Source organism: Ambystoma mexicanum, chromosome 9 (genome assembly GCF_040938575.1).
Source record: "Ambystoma mexicanum isolate Mex_15411 chromosome 9, UKY_AmexF1_1, whole genome shotgun sequence".
In the NCBI taxonomy this organism is placed as follows: Eukaryota; Metazoa; Chordata; class Amphibia; order Caudata; family Ambystomatidae; genus Ambystoma; species Ambystoma mexicanum.
Window position 1 is genome coordinate 697,226,728 of NC_090931.1, and position 24,371 is coordinate 697,251,098.

The 24,371-nt window shown below is 42.3% G+C and overlaps 1 protein-coding gene across 3 annotated transcripts in view; it reads right to left on the bottom strand.

Moving 5' to 3' along the window:
• Positions 1-24,371, bottom strand: part of ZDBF2 (zinc finger DBF-type containing 2) — a 326,002-nt gene that overhangs the window by 117,403 nt on the left and 184,228 nt on the right. For 2 of the 3 annotated variants that reach the window (XM_069615579.1, XM_069615580.1), the window contains one exon: positions 6,417-6,544. In XM_069615579.1, the coding sequence (XP_069471680.1) occupies positions 6,417-6,544 (128 nt within the window). Of the gene's footprint in view, positions 1-6,416; positions 6,594-24,371 lie in introns of all 3 variants that reach the window. The other variant, XM_069615581.1, reaches the window with a different exon arrangement.

The window sequence follows — 24,371 nt, forward strand, 5'->3', positions numbered from 1 at the left end:
CTAGCCGTGTATATATAATATTGAGGTGGCAATTAACTTTCATGGCTGGCTAGTAGCTTACAACTTGAGATTTTGCACCCTGAGTTTAGAATAATAAATATCACCAGTACTAGAAGATGTTGAGGAGACATTTTAGGAGTCAGGGTAAAAATATCAACCTTCTGGCAATGTTTCGGCTGACAACATTTTCACATAGGACCATTCAAAAGCGAATACACAGAACATGTCAATGCCCAATTCTAGGAGGGAGGGTACTGTGAATCCAGGGAGAACATCACCTCTTCCCCCATTGGGAGTCATCCCCTTTGGTATTAGGGAGGTGAGCCCACTACTCTTAACATCACCATTGGACAGGTTAAGTGGGCTCCCACTGGAGGCGACTCCCCCATAGGGGACCTTGGCCCCAACAGACATATCACCATCCCCCATCCCTGTATTCCTAACACATTTGTTGGATATATCAGGACTGGTGTTTACCATGATCTCGTAGAACTTTTAGTAATGGCTGACCCGGCTTCTGTCCTTAGCTGTACCCAATCTCCTCCAAAGACAAAAGGGAAATTAGTGAACCAGCCTCATGGAAAAGCCTCCTTGGAACAACCAATCGCAAGAGACTTTCACCAGACCCTGCAGTGTTTAACTGAGTGAATGAGATCAATGGGGCTGTGGCTGGAGAGGAAGAGAGAATGCCAGTGTTGTTGTGAAGGCCCCGGACGTGGAGGGTGCACCAGGACGCTGTCAACAGCCGACCAGAGTATTCCAGAGAGACTGCGAGACCAAAGGAACAGACCCTCGATCAGCTAATGCAGAGCCCAGCTGAAATGTTGCGTAAGCGACTCCGCCGAGACAGCCAGAACGAGTCGAACCTCTACCGCCAGCCGCAGAGTCCAGTTGACAAGTCGCATAACCGTCTCTGCGACAAGTAGAGAGCAGGTCTGATCCCATGGCCCTCCCAAGGAGCACCGCAATAAACAACCAGGTACATAGTGGCTCAACGGGAGTGGGAGGTGGGTGAAAGAGAGAAAGAAGTAATGTCCCAAAGTGGGGAGAAACAGCAAAAAGCCCCAGAGTGGGGAGTAAGAAAGAGAAAAGCCCAAGAGTGGGGAGTAAGAAAGAAAAAAGCCCAAGAGTGGGGTGTAAGAACGAGAAAAGACCCAGAGTGGGGAGTAAGAACGAGAAAAGATCCAGAGTGGGGAGTAAGAAAGAGAAAAGCCCCAGAGTGGGAAGTAAGAACGGGAAAAGACCCAGAGTGGGAAGTAAGAACGAGAAAAGACCCAGAGTGGGGAGAAACTGAGAACATTCCTTAATAGGGCTCTGAGAAATGCCTGAGAGTGGGGGTAGCACAAAGAAAACACCAGAGTGGGTAGTGAGAAGGAGAAAAGCCCCAGGGTGGGGAGAGACTTATACCTTCTGAGTGAAGAGAAAGAAAGACTGACCAAATCCCCAAGGGGTAGCAACAAGAAGAATCTCAGAGGAACTGGAACGAGGCAGAGAGAGACTTGAAGCTCGGACCTCGGAACCACAGTCCTGCCAAGCAAGGAGTGTGTACTCTGAAAAGGAACTATGGGCGTAGGCCTTATCTAAAATGCAACACGGTTGGGAGTCAGAAGCCAGCACCCATTCCCTACCAACCCAAAATTCCCCGAAGGGTTTATGTTGTTTGTGATTTGCTTTAAAGATAGTGGTTAGGTTAGAATAGGATTTGGGACAGAGGACACTTGGATTTTTTGGACAAACTGGCAAGCACCCCTGTGACTTTCTAAAATAGGGCTCAAGATTAGGGAAAGATTTGTCTTCTTGGGTTACGAGAGAATAAAGAACCTTGAGACCAATGTCTGGTAGTCAGAGGCCTGTTTCTGATCCACCACACTACCATAAATGGGAAACACCACACAAATACAAAAGAGGCTGGTTCACAAATAGGGAAGCTTTTTTTGCCTGTAAAAAGACTAGCATGAGTTACTATATTTTTCTCCACACAATGACAAGGCAAAATACACACAAATACTCACTAGTATTAACTGGCACATGAAGTTTCCAATCTCATGCATCTCTTCGCAATTACTTAACCTGTGTGATAGACTAGTTTACTCCAAATGCTTTAACATCACTGAACCAAACACTATTACGGCCTCTTTTAATTCAGATATCCTTACCATAAAGGAACATCATCCCTGTGGAAGATGCAGTGCATGCCCATTTACTTTTAAACAGAGTTCAAGCATTTGGGGGCCAATTCACAAAAGCGTTTTTCTTATGGCAAAACCCCATTGGAAAACACTGTGAATTAGGCCCTTAACCTTTTGTTGGCAACATAAAGACTTTACCTATTGCTCAACAAAATATACAATGTATGTAATAAAATCTATATCTAAAGTCCATGTATGAAAATGTATATGGAATGATGACACTTTAAAATGCATCTATGAACACAGATACAAAAATTGTACTAAATTGGAGAAGACACCTTTGGTACTTTGTTTTACTGAGAAACATAATTTAGAGGATGAACGGCGATGGAGCATTACTGATACTGTCAAACATGTCACACCGAACTTAAGTCTGTCTTTTACCTGAAATACTAGAAAAACGGATACAGAGATTCATCAGTCATAGGACTGTTCTTAATGGAAATATTGCTAGGTCATTCTTACTTTGCAACATTTGAGTGCTGCCCTGGATGTTGCACAACTATGACAGTCATATTATGCATTCCACTTGCGGTTGGCTATTTGTTGCACTCTGGCACATTAATGATATAGACCGTCTTAACGGCAAGACATGCATGGTTACTCAGAATCAATCTCTGTCGAATCTATGACAGTATGTGGTGGGGTTAAGCTACATGTCCGCCTGTGAGTTAGTGTAATTTGGATATTGACCATTCCTTAGGCCCACTGAGGCCAGTAAGAATGAATCCTGAATTACATATTTTTCTACAGGTGACAGAGCTAGGAGAATTTTTGAGCACCTTATTAAAATGTGTTTTGGAGCATTCATATTTTGGTAAAGTCCATGCCATGCCTTTGATGGATATATTGGTTTGTCTCAAAGATGCAGTATGTGGGCCATGCACATTTGGCAGGTTTTCTTTCGAGTTGGAATAACTATTACTGACAAGGGCAACATTAGTTGTCATTCCCTCAGGTGGTAACTTAAAGTCTTAGGGCTTGATCTGCATCATTTTTCAATGGGACTTTCCCATGTTAAAACATTTTTGTAAATCAGGCACTTACACTTGTGTTCACATAACTGTAGGAAATACAGACAATAAAAAGTATTTATATACTATTGGCTTGTACAAATCTGTTGCTTTTCTGTCCTTGCAGGTCTATGTGCCTTACAAACACTGGGATAACAAAGATGTATGACTGTGTGTTGGGTTGCTTCTTTAAAGAGGATATGGCTAATTCCCCCATTTAATTGAGGGTATGCCCCTTCCGGTTCCTGTTGCTCCCAGATTTGTGTGAGACAAGAACTTTACTGAATTATGTGATTTCATTAAATATTGCAAGATGTCAGGTCTTACAGACCACTTGACAGAAAAAGGTACTTATGGCCACAGGAAATATTCAGTCCTGAAGAAGGCAAGGCATTTAATAAAGTGTCATAGTGCCATATTAATAAAAGGCTTACACCTCATGTACTGTACCCTAAATGTTTTTATGGGTGATATAAACATGGTGTAGATCGCCAGTTGTAAAGGAAGGGGCCAGGTTAAATCAACATAACTAAAATGAGGCGTTGTATGCAGTGTAATAATGAAGAATCATTACGTGGATTGTCTAGATCGTCTAGTATGACTGACACGATGTATGCCTGGTCATATTGTGTTAGGGTTCTGTTAGTATGTAAGCTTGGTTGTAGTGTGCATTAACTGTTTACAAAATCGTTTTGTGTAATATCGTTTTTTTTATTTGTAATGAGCTCACAAATACGACTGTATTTAAATAATGATATAGTTTTGATTATTAGTTGCTACACGTATACAATAAAATGTACTGACGTTACCCCTAGGGAACTTTCTTTGCATTACATATTTACCATCTTCCACAACACTCATTTCATCCCTGACAAGTGTCAGCATTGTAGGTGCAGCAGGAAAGAATTCTGTGTGGGGCATATTTCGTGGTTCTGAAAGTAGCAAAATAAATGCAAGAACATTCCAAAATTATTATATAAATCCGCCAATAGGAAATTGCAGAAGCAACATACAAGTCGGGGCACAGACTGAACACAATTCTCACTTAGAACCTACCTACATGACCTTCAACCATATAACTGGGCAGACACAGCATGACATCACTATTCATAGCCACAAACTAAAATGGAAATGGTGTGCCCACCACAAAGCGGTGAAGCACTCGGGGACCCATGCACCAGCCAAAGTCAAATCGATAAAGCAATAATTAACCCACGGCAGCAGTTACTCAAACTAAAGAAATGTACTAATTCGAAACAAATGCAATAGTAAATAGTTAAAAAAACCAGCCCACACTAGCCAAACGAAACCATTAAGCAAAGATGGAACACAAATAAAAATTTAAATCGGCCATTAAGAAGAGCACAGAAACCCATTAAAAATGCACAAACACGCTTGGAAAGAAGGAAAATAACGAAATAAACACAACCTCCTAAAACAATGCAGAAAAACAGATTAACAAAAACAAAATGGTGACATGTTCCGTTTTGTTACACTGTCAATGAATGGTGCACTTAAGTCCAGAATTACTTCAAAGAATAAATAGACAACCAGATAATACACAAATTGGGGCAATTCCACAGCACAAAAAACATGTGTGAATTTTTAGTTAAGGAAATATATTCATTTATAATGTCTGAGATCATCGGACTCTGCAGTACTACCATGTTATTTGAGGAGGCGGTTGTAAAAAAGAAAAAAAAAAAAAAAAAAAATACCAAACACAAATGATCTTTTCATACAAAATGCATTCTATTAAATCAATATTAAATTCCTTCTGGTTTAGGGGACTCCTGAAAAACTAGTGCTCAACGATGCAATGTATTACAAAACCACTAGGTAACCCCACTCATCTGAAAAGGAAATTAACTCTGAGCATTCCTTGAGGCGCAATGCATTCTAAAACTAATTGGACTTCCTCTTACAGTGCCAACTCCTTTTCAACAGCAGTCTTAGAAAAACTATGAAACAGAGGAGAAATGAGTATGCAACCTACGTATACAACCCAACCTATCTGCGTTTGATTCACTAAACCACTAATTCTTCTCAAACTTCAGTTGCTGGAGTGCTTCACAATAATCTCACAGCAAAGACTTTACAGAATCAAATCCAGGCAATCAGCCATACAATCTTTCCTTCTAAAAATAGTTCCCAATTGCCTCCTGTGCTATTCACAACGATACGCCAACTACCCTAAACCAATCAGTATAGATGCCCAATCTTGCAGCCTGCTGTGACAATATGGAATAGGAATTAACATTTCAGCCAGATGGCAACAAAGGGAAAATAAAACCCTAGGGCTTTAAGGAAACAAAAAAGAAAAACTGGAAACCATTAAACCAACTATGAAAACCTACTGAAATTGGCCAAAACAATGTTAAAATGTACTAAAAACAGGAACGCTAACAATAGCCTTGGAAAGGTATGCAACACACTCTGGGAAACAAGCGTGAACATACAACCTCATCCAGGAAAAAAACATACATCTCGATAGAGCTGCAACTGAACTCTAGCTGGAACATCAATTCAATTTAGAATTCTGTTACTCCTTCAGAAACTAAAAGAAGACAGTCATAAACTGAACTGAAATGTTAATGGAAGCAAAACTCCACTGGAGCAATGAGATATATGTAAACAAACAAATATACTACAGAATCGGACCTCCAATGCAAGAGTCAAGAACACAACAATCCTTGTGTTAAGTTAACATAACATGTACAGCCGTTAAAATCCTGTAATGGTTCCCAATTAAGATTTGATTACAAATGATAACCTGCAGTCACACAAATCCCCATGCAAATGGCACCAAATACATACAAATAATAATCTACTGGTACAATGCAACACAGACCTTGTGGCCTGTCATCAAATCCCAAAACAGCATCCCAGCCATGGCACAAGAAAACCCCCTGGAAAAGACAGATGGTCCTCAGTAAGAAACCTAACCCTCTGGAGCATGCTACTTGCTAATCTAGGAGAAATCACCACAACTATCTCAATGCAGAACAGGTTGAGAACTTAAAACAGGTATACACATTACAACATAACCAAACTGCCACAGGTACAGCTAAGGCTTTCAAAAATGCAAATAAATACAACAAAAGTGACCAACTGAAAACAAATTGCCAGAAGTGGATGAAAAGAAATCAAACCTATATTGAATTTCTGATCAGGATAAAACTTTTCCAGAAGCAGGAATATTGTTTTTTTGTACCTGTTGTCATGATAACTTTGGGGGTGATACTGCCGGACATCATGCAGGAAACGCTCCATCAGGGTCACCGAACCAATATGATTTCTGTTGTACGTGGCAAAGTGTCGGTGCTGAGGGTTGAGGAGATGCTGCAGAGGAAACAGAGCAGGCGCTGGTGATGCTGAACCAGTAAAGTAACTGGCGTGGGCCCCACAAGCCAGCCAGTGCAAACAGTCAATAGGAGCACACAGACAAAAGGTCACAGTACCTAGACACAGAACAGCAATCTCCTCCTTTTTTTCCTTTTTCCCTTGAAGCATCTAATTAGCACTGCATCGAGATACAGTGGAAATTGCTTCACTTAAGCTTTATTAAGTAGTTGGTCTCAACTAGGATAGAGGACACAAATAAAAGTGATTGTCATGGCAGTGCAGAAAATCTGACATCCAAACAACTGCATGTACTTTGGAACAACCAATGGAAGAACCAGTTTGTCAAATTGCAGAGGCGCCTTCAATAAAACATAACATGCAACTACGCCTTTCTACTCATTCAGGCAGACCTGATTGCAGGGAGGTGAGGGGCGGGGGGTTGAGTACGATAGGAAGGCGAGGCAATGGAGAACTCGCCCCCAGATGGAACATGATCTCAAAAATGTCAGAACATAAGGGCCACCTTTAAAAAAAAAAAAACAGCAGCCTGGGACTCAAGCAACGCTATTTGCCTTACAGACTAGAATGGCTCTTGACACCCCCACAGTTGGGAATCTAATTCCCTAAGCCTTTATTAAAGTTTATTATTAAATGAAATTATTTATGATTTACTCAACTCATTGTGCCTCATCATACGTGTTGAGTACAGCAACAGCTAGGAGGTGCTTCTTCCCCTTGCACTGACCCCTTCATTAAAAACAAATCGGATATCTGTCTATCTGTGTATTAATACATTTGTGTATCTCCTGGCCTATTTATGCATCTATGCATCTACCAGCAGAGCCTTGAAGTTATGCCTGCATCTATCTATGTGTCTACTACCATAATTTTGGGCCAAGCTGTCTTCCTGTGTGCTTAGAAACCTACTTAACAGTCCATTCTTAAGCCACGATCATCAACTGTAGAAATTAGGATCCCTGCAAGTCTTCGCCAATGTTAGGAGCCCAAAGGGTGGCCAACTACGGCAGAAACGTAAGGAATAGGTTAGTTAATGTGGAACCGGAACAAACATGAGAGGCAGAAAGTCACTATAGATCCTAACAATGACATCCAACTAAGGGAAAGGGACCCAATATAGATTGTTTTACTCTTGCAAATAAAAGTCCTCAGAAACTAATTCAAGTAAAGAAAATACAGGAAATGGTTCCAAATACTGTCAGCATGATTTATCAGACCTCTAACGTCAAAGCTAATATCAGTGTTCAACAAGTTACGAAGTTGGATTTGGCAGAACAAAGGTTTCCATTCGGAAAGTACTGGAGAAAGTGTCTAGAACTGCCCATGCATGATTTATAAAGTCTATTTTCAAACAATAGAGATCAAGTAAAAAGAATATATTTTTTCAAACAAAAACCTAGATTGTTTAAATCTCAGATATATCTCAGACAGTTGGGCACTGGCCCTTCAACTTGATCAATCCTCTTGGTACATTTTGAACTGAGTTACACCAGTGTTGGCAGACACTGGCAAGACACACAGACAGGGGGAGACTGTCCCATAGATGCCTTGTATTAGGATGTGGAGGTTATTGACACTCACAAGCCACAACAGACATCACTCAAGAATCCAGGCAATTGTGAGCTGTGATCTACTGCCCGTCAGCAGCAATAAGGTGGAATGCCATGTTTAGGTTAGGCCAGATGTAAGGGATCTATTCATTTCATGGGCCAAAGTGTTGGCCACTACCATAAACTGGCTCGGGAGAGTGACTGGCAAGCAGTCAAATTTCCTTCAGAGGACTTAAGTTGGAAGGTCCAGCACATTTGAATACTGTTAATCTAGAAGACAAGAGAACTTCAAGTTGATAATTATGCAGTCGCCTGGCCTCAACACTGGCAGGTGTGTTTAATATAATGGGCGGCCACAATGTGCATTCTAATCCCATCTTCACTCTATTAGGGGACCATTCCTTAAAATGGAAAAAAGAACAGCGGGTGCACAGCAGAATTTTGAACGAGGTAATCACTGCATTGACTTGTATGCCCTGCCCTCACTTCCTACAGACTCATGGTAGACTTAAGGGATATTTACATAACAGGAGGAGGACTTGGGCATTCTGCAGCTTTGTACAAAATATGGAAAAACAAAAGTAAAACATGGGCAAAAACATCCCTTTCATTCCTCTTTCTCGGTCAATGCCTTGAGGTGTCCGTTTTATGAGAGAGGGGGGAAAGAATCTGGGTCAGTTAACTGAAGAGTTCCAGGACAAGCAGTACAGGAGCCACTAGACTGAATAATGTGTACATTTAGTTACTTCTAAATCCACTCCCGTTACTCCAGACTTGAGAGACAGATTATTAATGATTCATTGAAAGAGGAAGGAGACAACACAGACGCAATACGTCAGCCCAACAGGATGTTTCTATCTTGTCCACATTGTGCATCAGACTTGGAAATTGGGGCCAGTGTTTAATGTTTTCAGAACTTGTGGCCAATGGCCTACATCACTACTGTGGCAGAAGCCTTGTTACCTTGTGTAGAAAGGCGACAGAAGCCACATCATCTCTGACAGCAGGAGTGTGCCTATTCAAAAGGAGGTGTAAGGTCACACCAACTCACATAGTTGAATTTGAATATTCAGAAAATGCCCTACCTAGCAAGAAGCTCCTTTGCTGGTACTTTAACAGGAGAAGAACCCCAGTGAGGAACAAAACAAACATATGTCGGTGGTGCATACAACTTAAGCACATTTCAAACATCCAACATGTGGGAATGTGTTCCACAGTAGAAAAAAGGCTAGGTAAAAAGTGTACAAACAATTTCTCAACTCAAGTGAAAGTATCACAAATCTTTGGGAAAGGGCTCTCAAGTTGAGAGGGCCTATAGTTGACGGACATGGTGAGCTGAACGAACCACCAGCAACAACAGTGTTTTTCACATCACAAGCCATATTTTCAGTGCTGCAAGGACTTGAAGCAGAAAAGAGACATTCACATTCAAATCCCAACAAGTGTGAGGGCCTCCTAACTTGTGAGAACATACAAAGGAGATTATGGATATTGGGATGTTTTATCTGTCAGGGCTATGGTTTCTTGCATTAGTGTATACCAATACAAACGGTTAAAACAATACAAAATATTCTCAATCATTGCTTCTGTGAGCATCAATGGATGAAAGATAGGGCTTGCAGGGCTAAACATGCATACTGGCCCTGGACAGTTGATCAAGTAAATACCAAGCATGATCTAACATGCAAGGTCATTGCACAACTTTTTTCCCCAATACACATGAGATCAGAGCTGTGCAGAACCTTTTCTCATCACTTCTATCAAATGTATATTATGCTCTGGCAGGCTGAGGTGATCCATTATCAGCCCTCCAAGAACCAAGAGGCCAAGTTCAAATTGATTGACTCTTGAAGCCGCCTTCTCTTTTGCAGCAGCAGCAGCCCATTGCCCAAAGAGACTGACATTCTATTTTTGCTGTTTTCTACACTGTTCAGTCATGGAAGATACTTGCTACGCCCTCCACTATTGAAAATGCCAAAAAGGACCCATATGCCTTGGGAGTCATCTCAGGGGGTTTTGGTGTTGGCTTGGTGGGAACTGCTAATGTTTTGGTGGTCGGCATACTATCCTTTCACTTTTCAGCTGCACAGCCATAGCTTCAGCAAACAAGCCTTCAACATGAAAGGGAAGGTACAGGAGCCTATCCTGAATGGCTTAAAAGAGATTGCAAGCTTTTAGCTGTGCTGATCTTCCTGCGACCGTAGACTAATTCTCGTGGCCTATCAGTCATCTTTTTCAATGCCAAGTTCTTTAGGTCCCAGGGCATATGCCTGTGCTCGTGGAATTTGGCCATTAATTGTGTACGTAAAAGGTGTCTTGCATATAAGCTATAATTCATGAACAAAACCATGTACTCATTCCCAGGCTGAGATGAAGGGTAGATTTTAAAAGATATGTGCTCTAAGGAAGCTATATGATTTCACTCCATGTTCTATCAGTGCAACAAAAACAAACTGTCCCATTCCACAAATGCCTGCTTAAAACAGGCAGTACCAGCTTGCTTCACTTCATGTCTCTGGAATAAAGTATTTGACACGTTTTCTCTTAGAGTCACAAAGGAAGCAGTAGACTAGTACCAACACGCAAGCTGCATACAGCCATCTGAAATGCAGAGACCAAATGGAGAAACCCAGCGAGGACCATGACCAGTAATCTTAAAATGTTGCCTGATGCTGCACATTGCACCCCAGCACTGGTGGTACAGCAACGAAACCCATGTGGCCGACCTAGATTGCCAATGACTGAACAGATAAACAGCTCAATAACACCTTTCTTACTTTGGGGAAAGGCCGTAACAAGGTCCCCCAACACAAATTTGGACAATTTGCAAAGCAGCCCGCCATAGTTGCTTCACAGCGGTCTTAGCCAGCTATTATTAATTTCCAATTTGTCACACCTCCCGGCCAGGAAAGACAGGGACAGATTTGCCAGGGCTATTAAACCAATGGGAAGAGAAATGGAGAATAAGAAGGGCAACAGAAAGCAGGAAGTTGAGGGTTGTTCGGGTGAGGTCAGAGGAGGTGGAGGACCAAGGGACGAGCAAGAGGAAGGAAAGAGTGAGGGTGAATTCTGGAGAAGGTGAGGTATTGGTTAATGAGTGTAAGTGATACTGCACAGTGAGTGTGCATGATAGTCTGGTGGCTGTGGTTAGACAGAGTAAGGAGCGAATATGAAGTGTGTGGACCAGAGTGAAAGGAGGGTGTCTGAGTAGGAGGTACTTGGAGTGGAATGGAGGAGGGAGTAGTGGAGTGGAGGAGGGATCAGTAGTGTGGAAGAGGATAGAGTAACATCTAAGGCTGGAGGCAAGGTCTAGAAGGAACGAGAGACAAAGGGTAAGACAAGTAAATGGAGGAGAGAATAGAGGTGGGTGCAGTTGGCGGACAGTAGCGAGAGGTTGGAAGAGGGAGAGGAGAAAGAGCGTGATAGACGACAGACTGAATCAAGAAAAGTGTCTGCAAGGAACAATTACCAATTCTTATAGAACACTAACCACTGGATAGAGTAGGGACAGTTTTACTTAAGTCAATCAGGCAGATCTTAGACTCGGTTCAGAGATGCCAGTGTTAGGGAGGATATGGTTTCCAAGAAATGAGACAGTCATAGAGCCCCTTAAAAATCACTAAAAACCATAGACCCGGCTTGAAGTGATTCATGTGCCATCTGTGACATAAAGGAGAGTAATCACACCATTGATCATCATATTTTTTTGATGTGTGTAAAACGTGTTGTGTTGGTAAGCAAAAGCAACCATGTTATTCAGGTCCTATTGCCCATAATTTGATAGGTGGGAGTACTTCTTAAAAAACATCACTCCGCAAAGTGGTTCTCTAACAACCATCTAGCTAAGGAGCTCGCGAGGCTAGTGACTGGACTCAGCCCCCCACCCAATCTTCTGTCGTATCAGGTAGTACCAGAGTACACCAGAAAAAAAGGGAAAAGGGGGTGGTCCGCGCAAGGAGGTATTGTGGGCAGGAAAAGGGCATGGCATGTGCTTGTAAATGACCAAAGAGTGAATAAAGGGTATTACAAAGCATTGAAACAGACAGCAACCATGAATCCAAACAGACCTACCGAAATGGAATATGTATTACCATAAATCAAATCCGCAAATTGGGGAAACAAAGAGTTAAACCCTGTCAAACAGCTACAGAAAACAAGCTCCACAATGAACACCTCTGTGTGTACACTAGAGTATAATAGCCAATAGAGGTACCTGCCTGAGAGCTACTAGCATGCTTAAAGCTATGCATTTTGGTGGGCAGTGCGAGGGATGTGATGTTACAAGGATCCAAAAATATGCAAGTGAGTGGGCAAAGAGAGTCCTCAGGGTTGATCTCCAACATAAGAAATTCTAATGGAAGAGAGAGTCCAAACTCCCCCATACGAGTAGTGCAGTCTATGCAGCCAATTACAGTTTTGCTTATAGAGAGGAATGGACACAAAAGCAGACAAGTTAGCAGAAGTGGTTCAAAAGATTGATGTGAGAATTTAGTCAAGGTGGCCAAGAGAATACCACAATTGAATCTCTAAAAATAGACGATAAGATTAAGGAAGTTAGAGACCTAGTAAAAACCTGATGAGAACAAAGAAAGCAACGGGGACCCACTTGGAAAGCGTGTACAATTGTCATAAGCCTATCCCAGAGTCCTTGACCTAGCTGGAGGAGAGGGGAGTGACTGAGTGCCAGGACAAGAATGGTGCCAGGCGTAAATAACTACCTTTGCGGTAGCCGCCAATCTGAGTTCTCCAATGCCACTGCATTTGGCAGGTTTTCGTGCAGTGGTCCATCCAATTCCATCACCCCTTTGGAAGCAAAACCCTCTTTATGTGCCGGTGGATTGGGAGATGGATATGTCGCTGGATCGGCTTAGTGCTGGGCTTGAATCGCTCCTTTTTAGATTTGATACCCTGATCAAACTGATCTTGGCGGCTGGACCGGTTTTGAACTGTTTTCGACAATCTCTGCGCTCTGCCCATTAGATAAGGTACTGTGATTGGACTAACATTACCATTACTGACCACAGTTTGTTTCCTTGCATTGACGTTTTCTCTGAACTATTTTCATTACTGGACCTTTTGAACTATTTATTTATTTATATTTTTATATCGCACCACACACCCATAAGTCATAGGGCGCACAAAACATAGTCTTCAGTTTCTTTGAGGAATCCTTTAATTACATTAGTGCATGGCTATTGTTTTTCCTGGACTCTCCTTGCTGCTTATCCTCATGTTGGTGCGTCTTGTGAGGGGTCAGAAACGTGAGGCAGACAACTTTGTAGATGTTTTTCATAAGATGCCATTTTATTAACTTAAATGGGTTTGATAAACGCCTCCATCCAGTAGATTTGGCCTCGAGAGCACTCCCACCATACATGTCAATAGGTGCCCACCTGGACACAACCCCTCCAATGTTACGTTATGTTATGTTAATTAGATTTGTAGCGCGCCAAAGCCCGCAGGCATCCAGGCTCCGAGAGACAGATATAGCGCAGGAAGCTGAGTGAATCATTCTAATAGAACAGCATTGTCTTCAGCTGTTTGCAAAAGGCGAGATGGTCCTCTGTCTTTCGTAGCTGAGGTGGGAGAGCATTCCATGCTCGAGCACCCTGAACATGGAAGGCACGACCTAAACCACGAGATCGTTTTATCCGCGGCAGAACCAGCAGGGAGACTTCAGTGGATATTAAGAATCTCTTAGGTCGGTAAATGCCGATCTTCTCCTTCAAGTATAGGGGGGCGTTTCCAAAGATACATTTGTGACAAGTCGTGAGCAATTTAAATTGGATGCGAGCTGCCACTGGGAGCCAGTGGAGTTTTTTCCTGGCAGCACTAGTGGGTTCTGAATGTTTCATCTGAAAGATGATCCGTACAGCAGCATTTTGTATCTTCTGTAACTGTTGGATGTCGGCTTTATTGGCACCTCCCAATAAGGCATTACAATAGTCCATGCGTGGCAAAATCACTGCCCTTACAAGCTTTATATGGTTTTCCTCCAACATAAGGGGCTGGCACCCTTACACATTTTGGACAGTCTGTGGGGGGATGTTGCTACATGTTGAATAACCTGAATTGTGCATTTTATACTGCATAGATATAGTGCCTTTCCAAGCTTCACAGAATATTAGGCTCCATTGGTTGTCTGTCGGCTCCATATCCAAGTCTGCCTCCCACTGTGGTTTACCTATGAAAGGGTCATTGATGCTGGCTTGTTGTATTGCCACACACAACTTTAACACCTTCGAACTCGCCAGTCTATCAAGTGCGTCTTCAAACGAAGTCAGCGGCCAGCGTATTGAATTTTTCCATTTGGGATCCATGATGACACACTTCAACTATTAGTACATGAAGGGAGATATTGAGGATAGTGGCAGCATGCAAGAGGTGCTGAGTTTATCTATAAATGTATCCGCTACCAACAACTGAACTGCTCAAACAAGTTCCACCTTGTACCATGGTTGGAATTGTAGTGGTTTGTGCATCAAGTGCCTTATTGGGGTTGCCTAGATACAGATAAGATGTGAGGGCCATGTGGTAACGTTCTTCATTCCATGTCTTTCCCTCCAGATGTCTCACATCATCTTAAAGATTGAATAATTCAACACTCTGTTAGGAAGCTTTTCGTCCGGGAACCCACAGGTGCCAGGACTCGGTTTCACGATTGTACAGATTGTTTATCAGTGTTTCTCAGACGGTCCACTTGAACTGTGCTGCCCAGTACCAGTTCTCAAGGTTCAGGAGGTTCTGGCCCCACACTTCTTTGGAGATAGTCAATTTGGCAAATGAAATTCTCAGGTAATTTCCTGACCATAAAAAAATATGACCAAGCACTTATCCATTCGGCAAAGAATGACAGACTCGAATAGGAAGCATCCGGAAAAGGAAAAGTAGCATAGAGGGAAGGTTAATTTCAATTGTGGATAGTCTGCCTGCCCATGACAGGAATAGCTTGGACCACCGGGCATGTCATCCCTCTTCGTCTTCTATAATTGTGGGTTATTGGCAGTGTACAAATCACCTATGTCGGCTGTCAGACGTCCCAGTTACCTAATGCCTGAGCTGCAAAGCTGTATCTGTTCTCTGGCAAGTAATACTCTAACCTCGCTCAGCATTTTCCAAGTGGGAGTGCAACCGATTTCCTCAGGTTCATTTTAAAGCCTGAGAGCAAGTCGAATTGTCTGAGTAGCCACATTAAGTTAGGCATGGTTGCACAGTGATGGTCTACATAGAGCAGGATATCAACTGCGAACATGGCAAGCTTGTAGCTTATCTCACCCAGTCGGAATCCCTCTATAGATCTTTTGTTCCTTGTGGCGATAGCAAAGGGCTCTATTGCTGCAAATAACAATGGAGTGACGGGATAGCCCTTTCTGGTTTCTCTCTCTAGGTGAAACACTTATGATTTGATGCTGTTCAAGGCAACTACAGCCAACAGGTTATGATAAAGCATCTCAATACCGATCTTCCACCTCTGTACGAAGCACATCTTGTGCAGAGTCAAGAATGGGAATTGACAGCTTAGCCTGACAAATGCCTTTTTGGTGACAAGGGACAGCAACATAGGATCAGATGCTTGGTCTTTAATAGTGGCCATTAAGTTAAGAGCCTTTCAGATAGTGTGCACCCCGAGGCACTCGTGCAAAAATCACACCTGGTAGGGTTGGGCAATATGGACCAAAGGTCATTTCTCAATAGTTATGGCCTGAATGACGATATATATCTCAATATTGTTTATGTGGGTTAAATGATCTGTTGTAAGCTGCCAACTACATGCGAGATGTCACAAACCCCTTTAGTTATAAGATATTGATCAAAGTAAAGTGCAAATACAGGGTTCCTCTTCCTGTTTGAGATTACACACAGCTGTGTAAATATGAAAATGTAAATAAAAAAGGTAGTATATGTAATAATGTATATATATGGATTTTTCTCAGTGTTAACGATATTGTCGCATCCTATATCTATTCTGAAAATATATCAATATATCTCCAAAACTATATATCGCCCATCCCTACCATAGGGTCAGAGTGGAACAAGTTCAGCAGATTGTAGCTTGGCAGAAGGTAGCTAAGTCTCTCAGCCAGGACACCAGTAAATATCTTAACATTGCAGTTCAATAACGATATCAGTTTGTAGAAGCTACATTCCTCCTTCGGAAGCATGTATGTCCTGGCTTTCAGGAACGACTCCAGGGCCTTTACCCCCATTAAAAATATAGTTAAACAATTTTTGTAAAAAAGGTGCAAGGGTGTCCGCATGCCTATTATAAAAGTATGGTTGCACACATCGTCTCCCGATGCCTGCGTTCAGTGAGGAAATCGCCCTTTGTTCATCCAACAGGGATATGGGCTGTTCTAACGTGGATCTCCCTTCTTCTCCAAGTGACGGGAGGGGAGTGCTTACCAGGAATACTGAGCAACTTTCCCTGGAGACTACATCCTCCACCGAGTACAGTTTATGGTAATAATGGCCTGAAAACCTGCATTATCTTGTCTGGGCCCATCACTATTCTCCCATCTTCGCCCCTCACTTTATGCCCACTTCCGCCAGCTGCTTGGCTTTTCAATCTGTTAGCAAACAAGGAGTGACCTTTGAGTAATTTAATATGTGCATAGTCTAGTCTTTCCCTGTCAAAAGGCTCTGGATGTTGTGTTCTTTATCCAGGATAGTTTGGATTTTAGCATCCCTTTCATCCGAACCATGCTAAACTTGGTCCTCCAAGGTCTTTATTTATTTTTTAGATTTGCATCCAGGAGCAATCTTTCTCGCTTCTTGGAGGCACCCTCTGCAATAATCAAACCCCAGAGGGTAGGCTTGGCTGCCTCCCAGACAACACACAGAAGGGTTTCACCTATGTCATTTGATTGACGAAAGCCCTGTACGGTCCTCTCATCTCTACATGGAACGCCATGACCATAAACGGAGTATTGTTTCATATTCATATCCAACTCTGTTCTCTCTGGGCCAGGCCGCTCAGAGCCATCCAGACTATCAAAATGTATGATCAGATAGCCCCACTACTTGAATTGTGGCCTCTCTAATCCTGTGTTCTTGACCCTCTTCAATTCGGAAGTATATTTTGAGTATTTTTTGTGGGGTAAGGAGTACCAAGTATAATCTCTGATATGTGGGTTCACCACCCACCAAGTGTCAAATAGAAAATGTTTTCGGAAAAGGTGTTTTAGGGCCATGCATTGACCATCCCCGGGCAGGATAGGCTATCATGTAAAAAATCCTCTCTGCAGATCACAGTCCCCTCTTTCCAGCTCAATGTAATATTTTGTGCTTTGTCGCATAAGAATGCTTAAGTCTTGGTTGGTACAGTACATCGCTCCTAGTGCCAACCGCCGACCTGTCCTGCATTGCCCTCATAAAGTGGTCGGTTTAGTCTGAGCAATTTACAAAATGCCCATTCTGCCTCTCTCATGTGGACCTGATGCCCAAATGGCTTCACCCAAGTGACGATCGCTTATTCTGTATTCATCCCCAGTCCTACATCTAGTGTCCTGCACAAAGAGTATGTCCAGACCTCCTTTCTTGAACAACCGGTTAACATTCCTCTTTTTATCCAGGAATTCGTCCCTTTCATGTTTAGCATGCCCAGACATAGCCCCTCGCCTCCCATCACTTCAAGTGAAATCTTTGGCATTCTAAACTATAGACCCCTGCTTTTTGCTGCCACAAATGACAAGTTCCCACCCGCCTGGGCCGGACCCTTGTTCACCGGTTACATCCTTGCAATGTTTTTATTTTGTTCTCTAGTGGTTCCCTCCTTGTGTGTGAACTACTCTTCCCATCATACCCATTTCACCCCCTCCAATGTTCAAAGCTGGACTACTACTCCCCCACCCCCTCAGAACTCCCCAAATACACATTAGGGCCACTCATGCCAGACCCCGCCCATACTACCACACGAAAGTTCTTATTATCTACCTGTTAAGTCTGCCATCAAGGCCTATGCTTACAGTCTCTCTGACGTTAAGTGCCTATCTGAAGCCCCTTTCATGATGTGTGTCACCCCGTTTTCCCTTCATCCTGATTCTTCATGGTGTGAACCCACAAAGTCTGCTACAGTGAAATCCAACCAGCCCGCACATGTTCATTTCCTCAGCAATGGAGTGCTGAGTTTCCTGAGGTTTCTTGCGCTCTCCCCTCTGCCGCTTCTTGACAAGTCTGGGTCTTTTATCCCTAAGTGAGAGGGACTGGAGGGCCTGCTGATGTTTTTCCAAGTCTTTTAAGTGGGCCAGGGCTCCTTCAACTTCCTTGAATGAAGTTGCATGAAAGTCTTCTTTGCGAAATCCAAACATCAGAGCAATTGGAAACTCCATCTACATCTCACTTTGTATTCATTCAGCCAATGTGTCAGTGATCTACATTGTCTTAGCCTAGATAGTGTTAGAGAAGAAAGGTCCTGAAAAATTCAAACTTTGGCTCCTCTAAAAAACAATCTTGTTCATTAACCTGGCTTTGTTCATGATTCGACTTTGTCCCGATAATAATGACATTTTGCCAGGATGGCAAGTGGTACTCCTGGGGGGCCTTGTGGTCTGTATAGTATATTCTATGAAAGCGTAATTGCTTTTCACCTACATCTTTAAAGAGTGTGTTCAACGGGTCATTTTCTGTGGAATGCAGGCTCCCAGCATTTTCACCCTCCGTTTCTCAAATGTAAACATTGGATCTCCTTTCGCGGTTTTCAAGAACATCCATTTTTAGTTCACGTTCATATTCCCCCTCAATGTCCTTCAATCTCCTGTCTATGTTCATAATTATGAGGAGCTGGTTGTTTTCTGGAATCTCGATCTTACCCTCCTCTTTTTCAATTTTGGATTTAATTTCAGTGAGTGAGGGTTGAATGTCACTTTGCATAGATTTAATTTCGATGATGAGCAGCAGCATGATGTCTGCCTTCTTGACTGCCTCTGCCTGGGCTGAGCCCTTTTGGGTCACCTTGGCTATCAAAGGGGGTGCTCGTCCGGTGAATTTGGCCTGTGAAATTTCTGAATGGAGGCGAACGTCAATATGTACGGGCGTAGACATCGTTTTCACTGGGAGTTTTCAATACAAGTCAGACCACTCGTGACTTCGCTGCAGCGGCTGTCTGAGACCCAAAGCTTCAGAAGGGCTTGCAGCCTATCTACCTCTCCTGTGGGCCGTCATACTGAAAAGGCGCTCAGAGGGTTGCCACCAGGTAGCCTCATGCACTACATGCTGTTGTAGGCCAGGGGATTGTTAATATTGAAAGGTTCCTTCCTTTCTATAGGGCCAGTTGGATGGTAGGCCCTCCTCTCTGCCACACGCGTCTTTGTCTAGCAAGGCATCCTTCCTCAGATCGCTACAGGTTTTCTCCCATGAGGATTTTCTTCCCCCCTCATGCAGCGGCTGCAGAGGTGGGGGGTGAGGAAGGGAGCAGACTGACAACACATTCCAGGATCTAGGACTGTGGTCCGCCTGTTTTGTCCACCCTGAAGCACTCCAAAACGGTTGCCGCACCTACCGTCACATTCCAGGGCCACCAACCGCCTGCTTGCATACAAAAGGAGGAATGACAGGGAGACCCTGGCTCAAGAAACAGAGGACCCACTCCTCCAGGCTGGCATACATGCCAACCCTCCAGAGTTAGGCGGGAGACTCCCGATTTTTCGGTGAAAAATATTGCTATTTTACACCATCTCCCAGCCTAAAATAATTGTAGCCCCAATGCATTCCTATGGGGGAAATGTACATCTCCCGATTTCCCTGTGGAAATCTCCCTCCAAGGTGCGCCTGAATGTTGGTGTGTATGCAGGTCGCTGCGTTCAACTTCTTGTCCGCCACTCGCTGGTCTCCGGCATGTGTGGCCTCTAATTTGTTCCCCTAAGCTTTTAGAGTAGGTTGCAGTGTTCGGCTGTGAAAGGTTGACAAAAATGGGCTCTTCTCAGATCTTACCCAGATGGACCAGCTTAATTCGGGGCTTGGACGTTCAATTATTCACCCTCTGGTTGTTGATCTTCGAGGTGTTTCTGGCAATGTTCATGGCTCGAGCAAGGAGCTGTGCTATCAGGCAGCCATTCTGCGTGTGCCCGCTGGTGGTCTCAACATGGAACTTTTAAACAGCCACCGAGGGAACAACGCTCACACCTTCTGAATGTCTTTTTGACCGGGATGTCATTCATCGTCAGTCCTCCCACTACAAACTCTTAATCCCATCCCCAGTGTACTCAGGCGACTTCATATGCCAGGGGGTGTAACCTCTTTCCTACTATAGCACTTGACTCTGAGATGTTCCAGAAGTTATCCTCCTCCTTCTTAATAAGGGCCCGGCAAGTAACTAGTTAAGACGTGAATACAAAAGGTCAATGGGGCATTTCCATCTGAAAGGCAGCAGCAGAGCTTCAGTAAGTTGCAATATCATGCGCCTTCTTTTAAGCAAAAAAAAAAAATGCCTTTTGTAAAGCTTAGTGTATTTTTGTGTGACTGGTATTTCTGTTATTGACATAAATAATTGTTTTGGGAATTTTTTTTATTTGGTTTAGCTGATAAATCAACTTTTTCAAATACAGTTTTGTTTTGTTTCACAGTCAAAATATCAAAGTAAAATTATCTATACATCCATTTTATAGCAAAGGTAAAATTCAAAAATAATGTCATAGCTAAAATACATAATTATACATTGTGCCCTTTTTCTTATAAAAATTTCAATATAGATATAAACATCTATTCTTTAATTTCATCTGGGATAACTACTTCGAGAAATTGCACTATTGCTTTCATCACTGTAAACTTTGTACTAGAAAATATTCAGTGCCAAATTTGATTTTCTGCAACAACATTCCAGACAAAACAGTTTTGCAAAGAACTTTTCACGCTGTACACTCAGTTGATGGCATGATACCACTACATGTTGTAGTGTTTCCTTTTCAATTATAACCCTACAGTGACGGCAAAAGTTCATTTCAGATGATATAACATTTCTTCGAGCAAGGATATCCCTTGTGGGCCACAAATGGCGTAAATATTTGTTCCTTATGCTCGGAAACGGACATTTCGATAAATAACTTGACATTTGACGTAACCTTTTATGACCAAAGCTGAGCGTATCAAAGTCCTTATATTTCATGCATTTCACTCGATTTTTTATCCAGTCCCAATGATAACATTTAGCCTTGGCACGTATAGGATTTTCAAGTAAAAGCACTATCGTAATGACTGCTTCCACCAAGGCATTCAGTACACAATTGCGCCATTTTAGAGGAAAACTATGGTTAGATGAAGTTAATTGGTAAGCTACAACACTCAAAAGATTATTAGTTTCAAAACCCAATAGGCATTTTCAGAAAAAGGTGCCCAATCGCCATAAAACACGTCCAGCCAGAGATACCAAGCCCAATTCAAATCGGGGTGCAGTTTGGGAGTCTTAATACTTTCTTCCAAAAACGAGCTTCTATTACATTCTACATCTTGAGTATACAACATAGACTATTCCATAGATCAATATAGGAATCACTTTTTGTTCGTAAAAAAAGAAGCACATGTTTGTATGTGAATTTCCCATATTTGAAGAGTAAAATCTTTGCTTGCGAGACCATGGCTGTCAGTTTAGTCTGTATGTTGATTAGAAACAGTGAGTTTGTTATAGTGTTCTGTATTGTCAGACCCAGATATTTATATTCTGATACAATCTTCGTGGGCTTGTTCTGACGAGTCCAGGTGTAATTAATAGATCTGGATTTCCCTGAATTTTTGCAAACCAATACTTGTGATTTTTATAAATTGACTACCAATTTGTTTGTTTCAACATATGTGGCCAAGGAAGAGAGTAAGTTCTGCAAACCCTTTGGAATTTGAGATATCAGTACTAGGTCATCAGCGTATAGATTACCCCGTTTTAGAGCATCAGACACGATGTTAAGAAAGGACTCCCCATGTCCAAAATGAAACTTATATTGTTATATTCTGATGTTTAAGGTTTGTTTTTAAACAATCAGCATAATCAAATAAAGCTTAGTGCATATGCATGATGTCTGCTATTTTTACACACAAAAAAATATGTTTTCTATAATCTACAAAGATTTGACATTTTCTGTGGCCCTTCGTAAGAAGGCCATCCAATCCTTTTTTGTTTCGCGCTCTGGGACTTGCAGGTTTCCTCAGTTTCAAATAGAAAATAAAGTAAATCAAGACACATTACTGGATGGCCTAACTCATGCCATGTGAAACTAGAGGGCTCTGAATAGTCATATTTCCTTTGCACTATACCTAACAGCAGGCTGGATGTTTGTACTAAACATTTACTATAATGCAATCATACAGTGATTTTAAACAGAGGCTTGCAATACTTTGCATTCTTGCAATTTTAGTGAGTCATTTAAATTCCCAGGTTAATTGCACCAGATGGGATTAGCACGTTTGCAAAATGTCAGCTCACTGAATTTGTCCTCCTTTCCACTGTTGTGGAAAAGTGAGGAGTAATTTTAAAATATAGGTAAAATCACCTTTACTCCTTGCTTTTCGACCACGCAAGGGGAAACGTCTAAATGCCATGGCAGCGTTTACAATGGATTGTTATGGATGATCCAAAAGCTTTTTCACCAGGTGTCTTTTCAGCCGGATTCCATAGGAATCCATTACATTAAGGCCAGCATGAAAATCCATGCTTGTGCTAATGAACCCACATTTGTATGTCAGAGGGGGAAAAGTTATGGCATCCCTGCTCCCTAATTGCCCCATATAGATTTAGCAAAATGAGGCACGGCAAAAAAAGACTGACACATCTAACGCCATTCTTTTGTGATTTGCATCAGAGTAACCCGCTTAGTCTCCCATTCAGGATGCGAAAAATAAAGCTACAAGCATTCTCTTTTTGCTAAACATGGGTCTATAAGGAATTCAATATACCATATGATTTGTGTGGCATTCTTTAGAAGACAGCATTATTGTAGCGATTGAAAGCCAAAACCTAACCATTTGTACCAACTAGAGCTCTGAATGTAATGTGTCAAGTGGCTAAATTGCAGAGCAGGTTAAAATCTTTGTTTCATTACTTAATCAAAGTGTGTGATCCTGGGAAAATTATGTAATGTCACTGTGCCTTATCTGCAAACATTGGGAGTAGCTAGAATCGATTAATAAAAAGCCTCCTTTACAATGGGGCCGATCTAATGTTTAAGAAGAAAAATTGTGTCCCTTTGTTGCTCCTCTGCTAACGGTCTCAAGGGAAGTCACCTAGAATTGTGTAATTGTAACACTGTGCCCGTCTCAGTCCCATATCACACAATTTGGCCAGGGGATATATAGTCTGACCAGCCAGTCAGGGGTACAGTTAGGGCACTAGAGATTCTGCAACAGTGGACTGGCTGCAGCAGAACAAACATTAATTTCCTCCCCTGCCACCATTAGCGCCAGTCATCAGTGTAGCTTGAACAAGGCACAGCTCTACCCGATAGTAAAATGATAACCTATTTGCTATGAAATTATGTTATTATTGAGTCTGGCATAGGACATCTTTATCCATTTTATGGTCTTTTGGCATTTAGTAGCTGGAAGCCCAAGAGGTAAGGTAGGGCAATAATGTAGAAGTAGAAGGAACTTGGCAGCTTTATTGCAGCATTAATGTGTGAAGTTCTGAAAGGCTAGGGCTCTGTGTGGAGTGTACCTTTTAGGTATTTTGAAAGTTATCTGGAGCAGTGGTTAATGTGTGTGCTTCAGGTTGGTAATGTGAATGCGTGTGATTGTCTATGGTGTCTGGCACAGGGTTGTGTCAGTGTTTCTGTGGTAGATAGGTGTGGTGCACATTCCATTGTGCTATCATTAATAGGAAGCGTTCAAGCACTACACTGGTCCATCATACATCCATGCTTCACGGATTCCCTAAACACTTCTCTGTGAAGTTTTGGAAAACTGCCTTCCTGGGAAAATGCTAGTTACCATGAGGAATCACGTTTTCCTTTTCTTTCATCATGTACATTTCTTCCAACATTGCACAATACATATTCATATACACATAATGACACCACCTCTTCCCCCATCCCCATCATACTCATTCTTTTGTGCCTCAATGTAGCTCTTCGTCCTATTATTTCTGTCTCTATTGTTTTGTTTCACCTTTTACTTTACCATACTACTCTTACTTACTCTAGACCATGGCCTAGGTATCTCTGGTGGGGTCACTGTGCCCCTATGTATCATAGAAGATCTCAGTTCTGTAAAACCACTGAGGTGGTGATTACAGTGGCATAAAATACAACATTACGTGCTGTTTCGGTGTTGTAATGTGT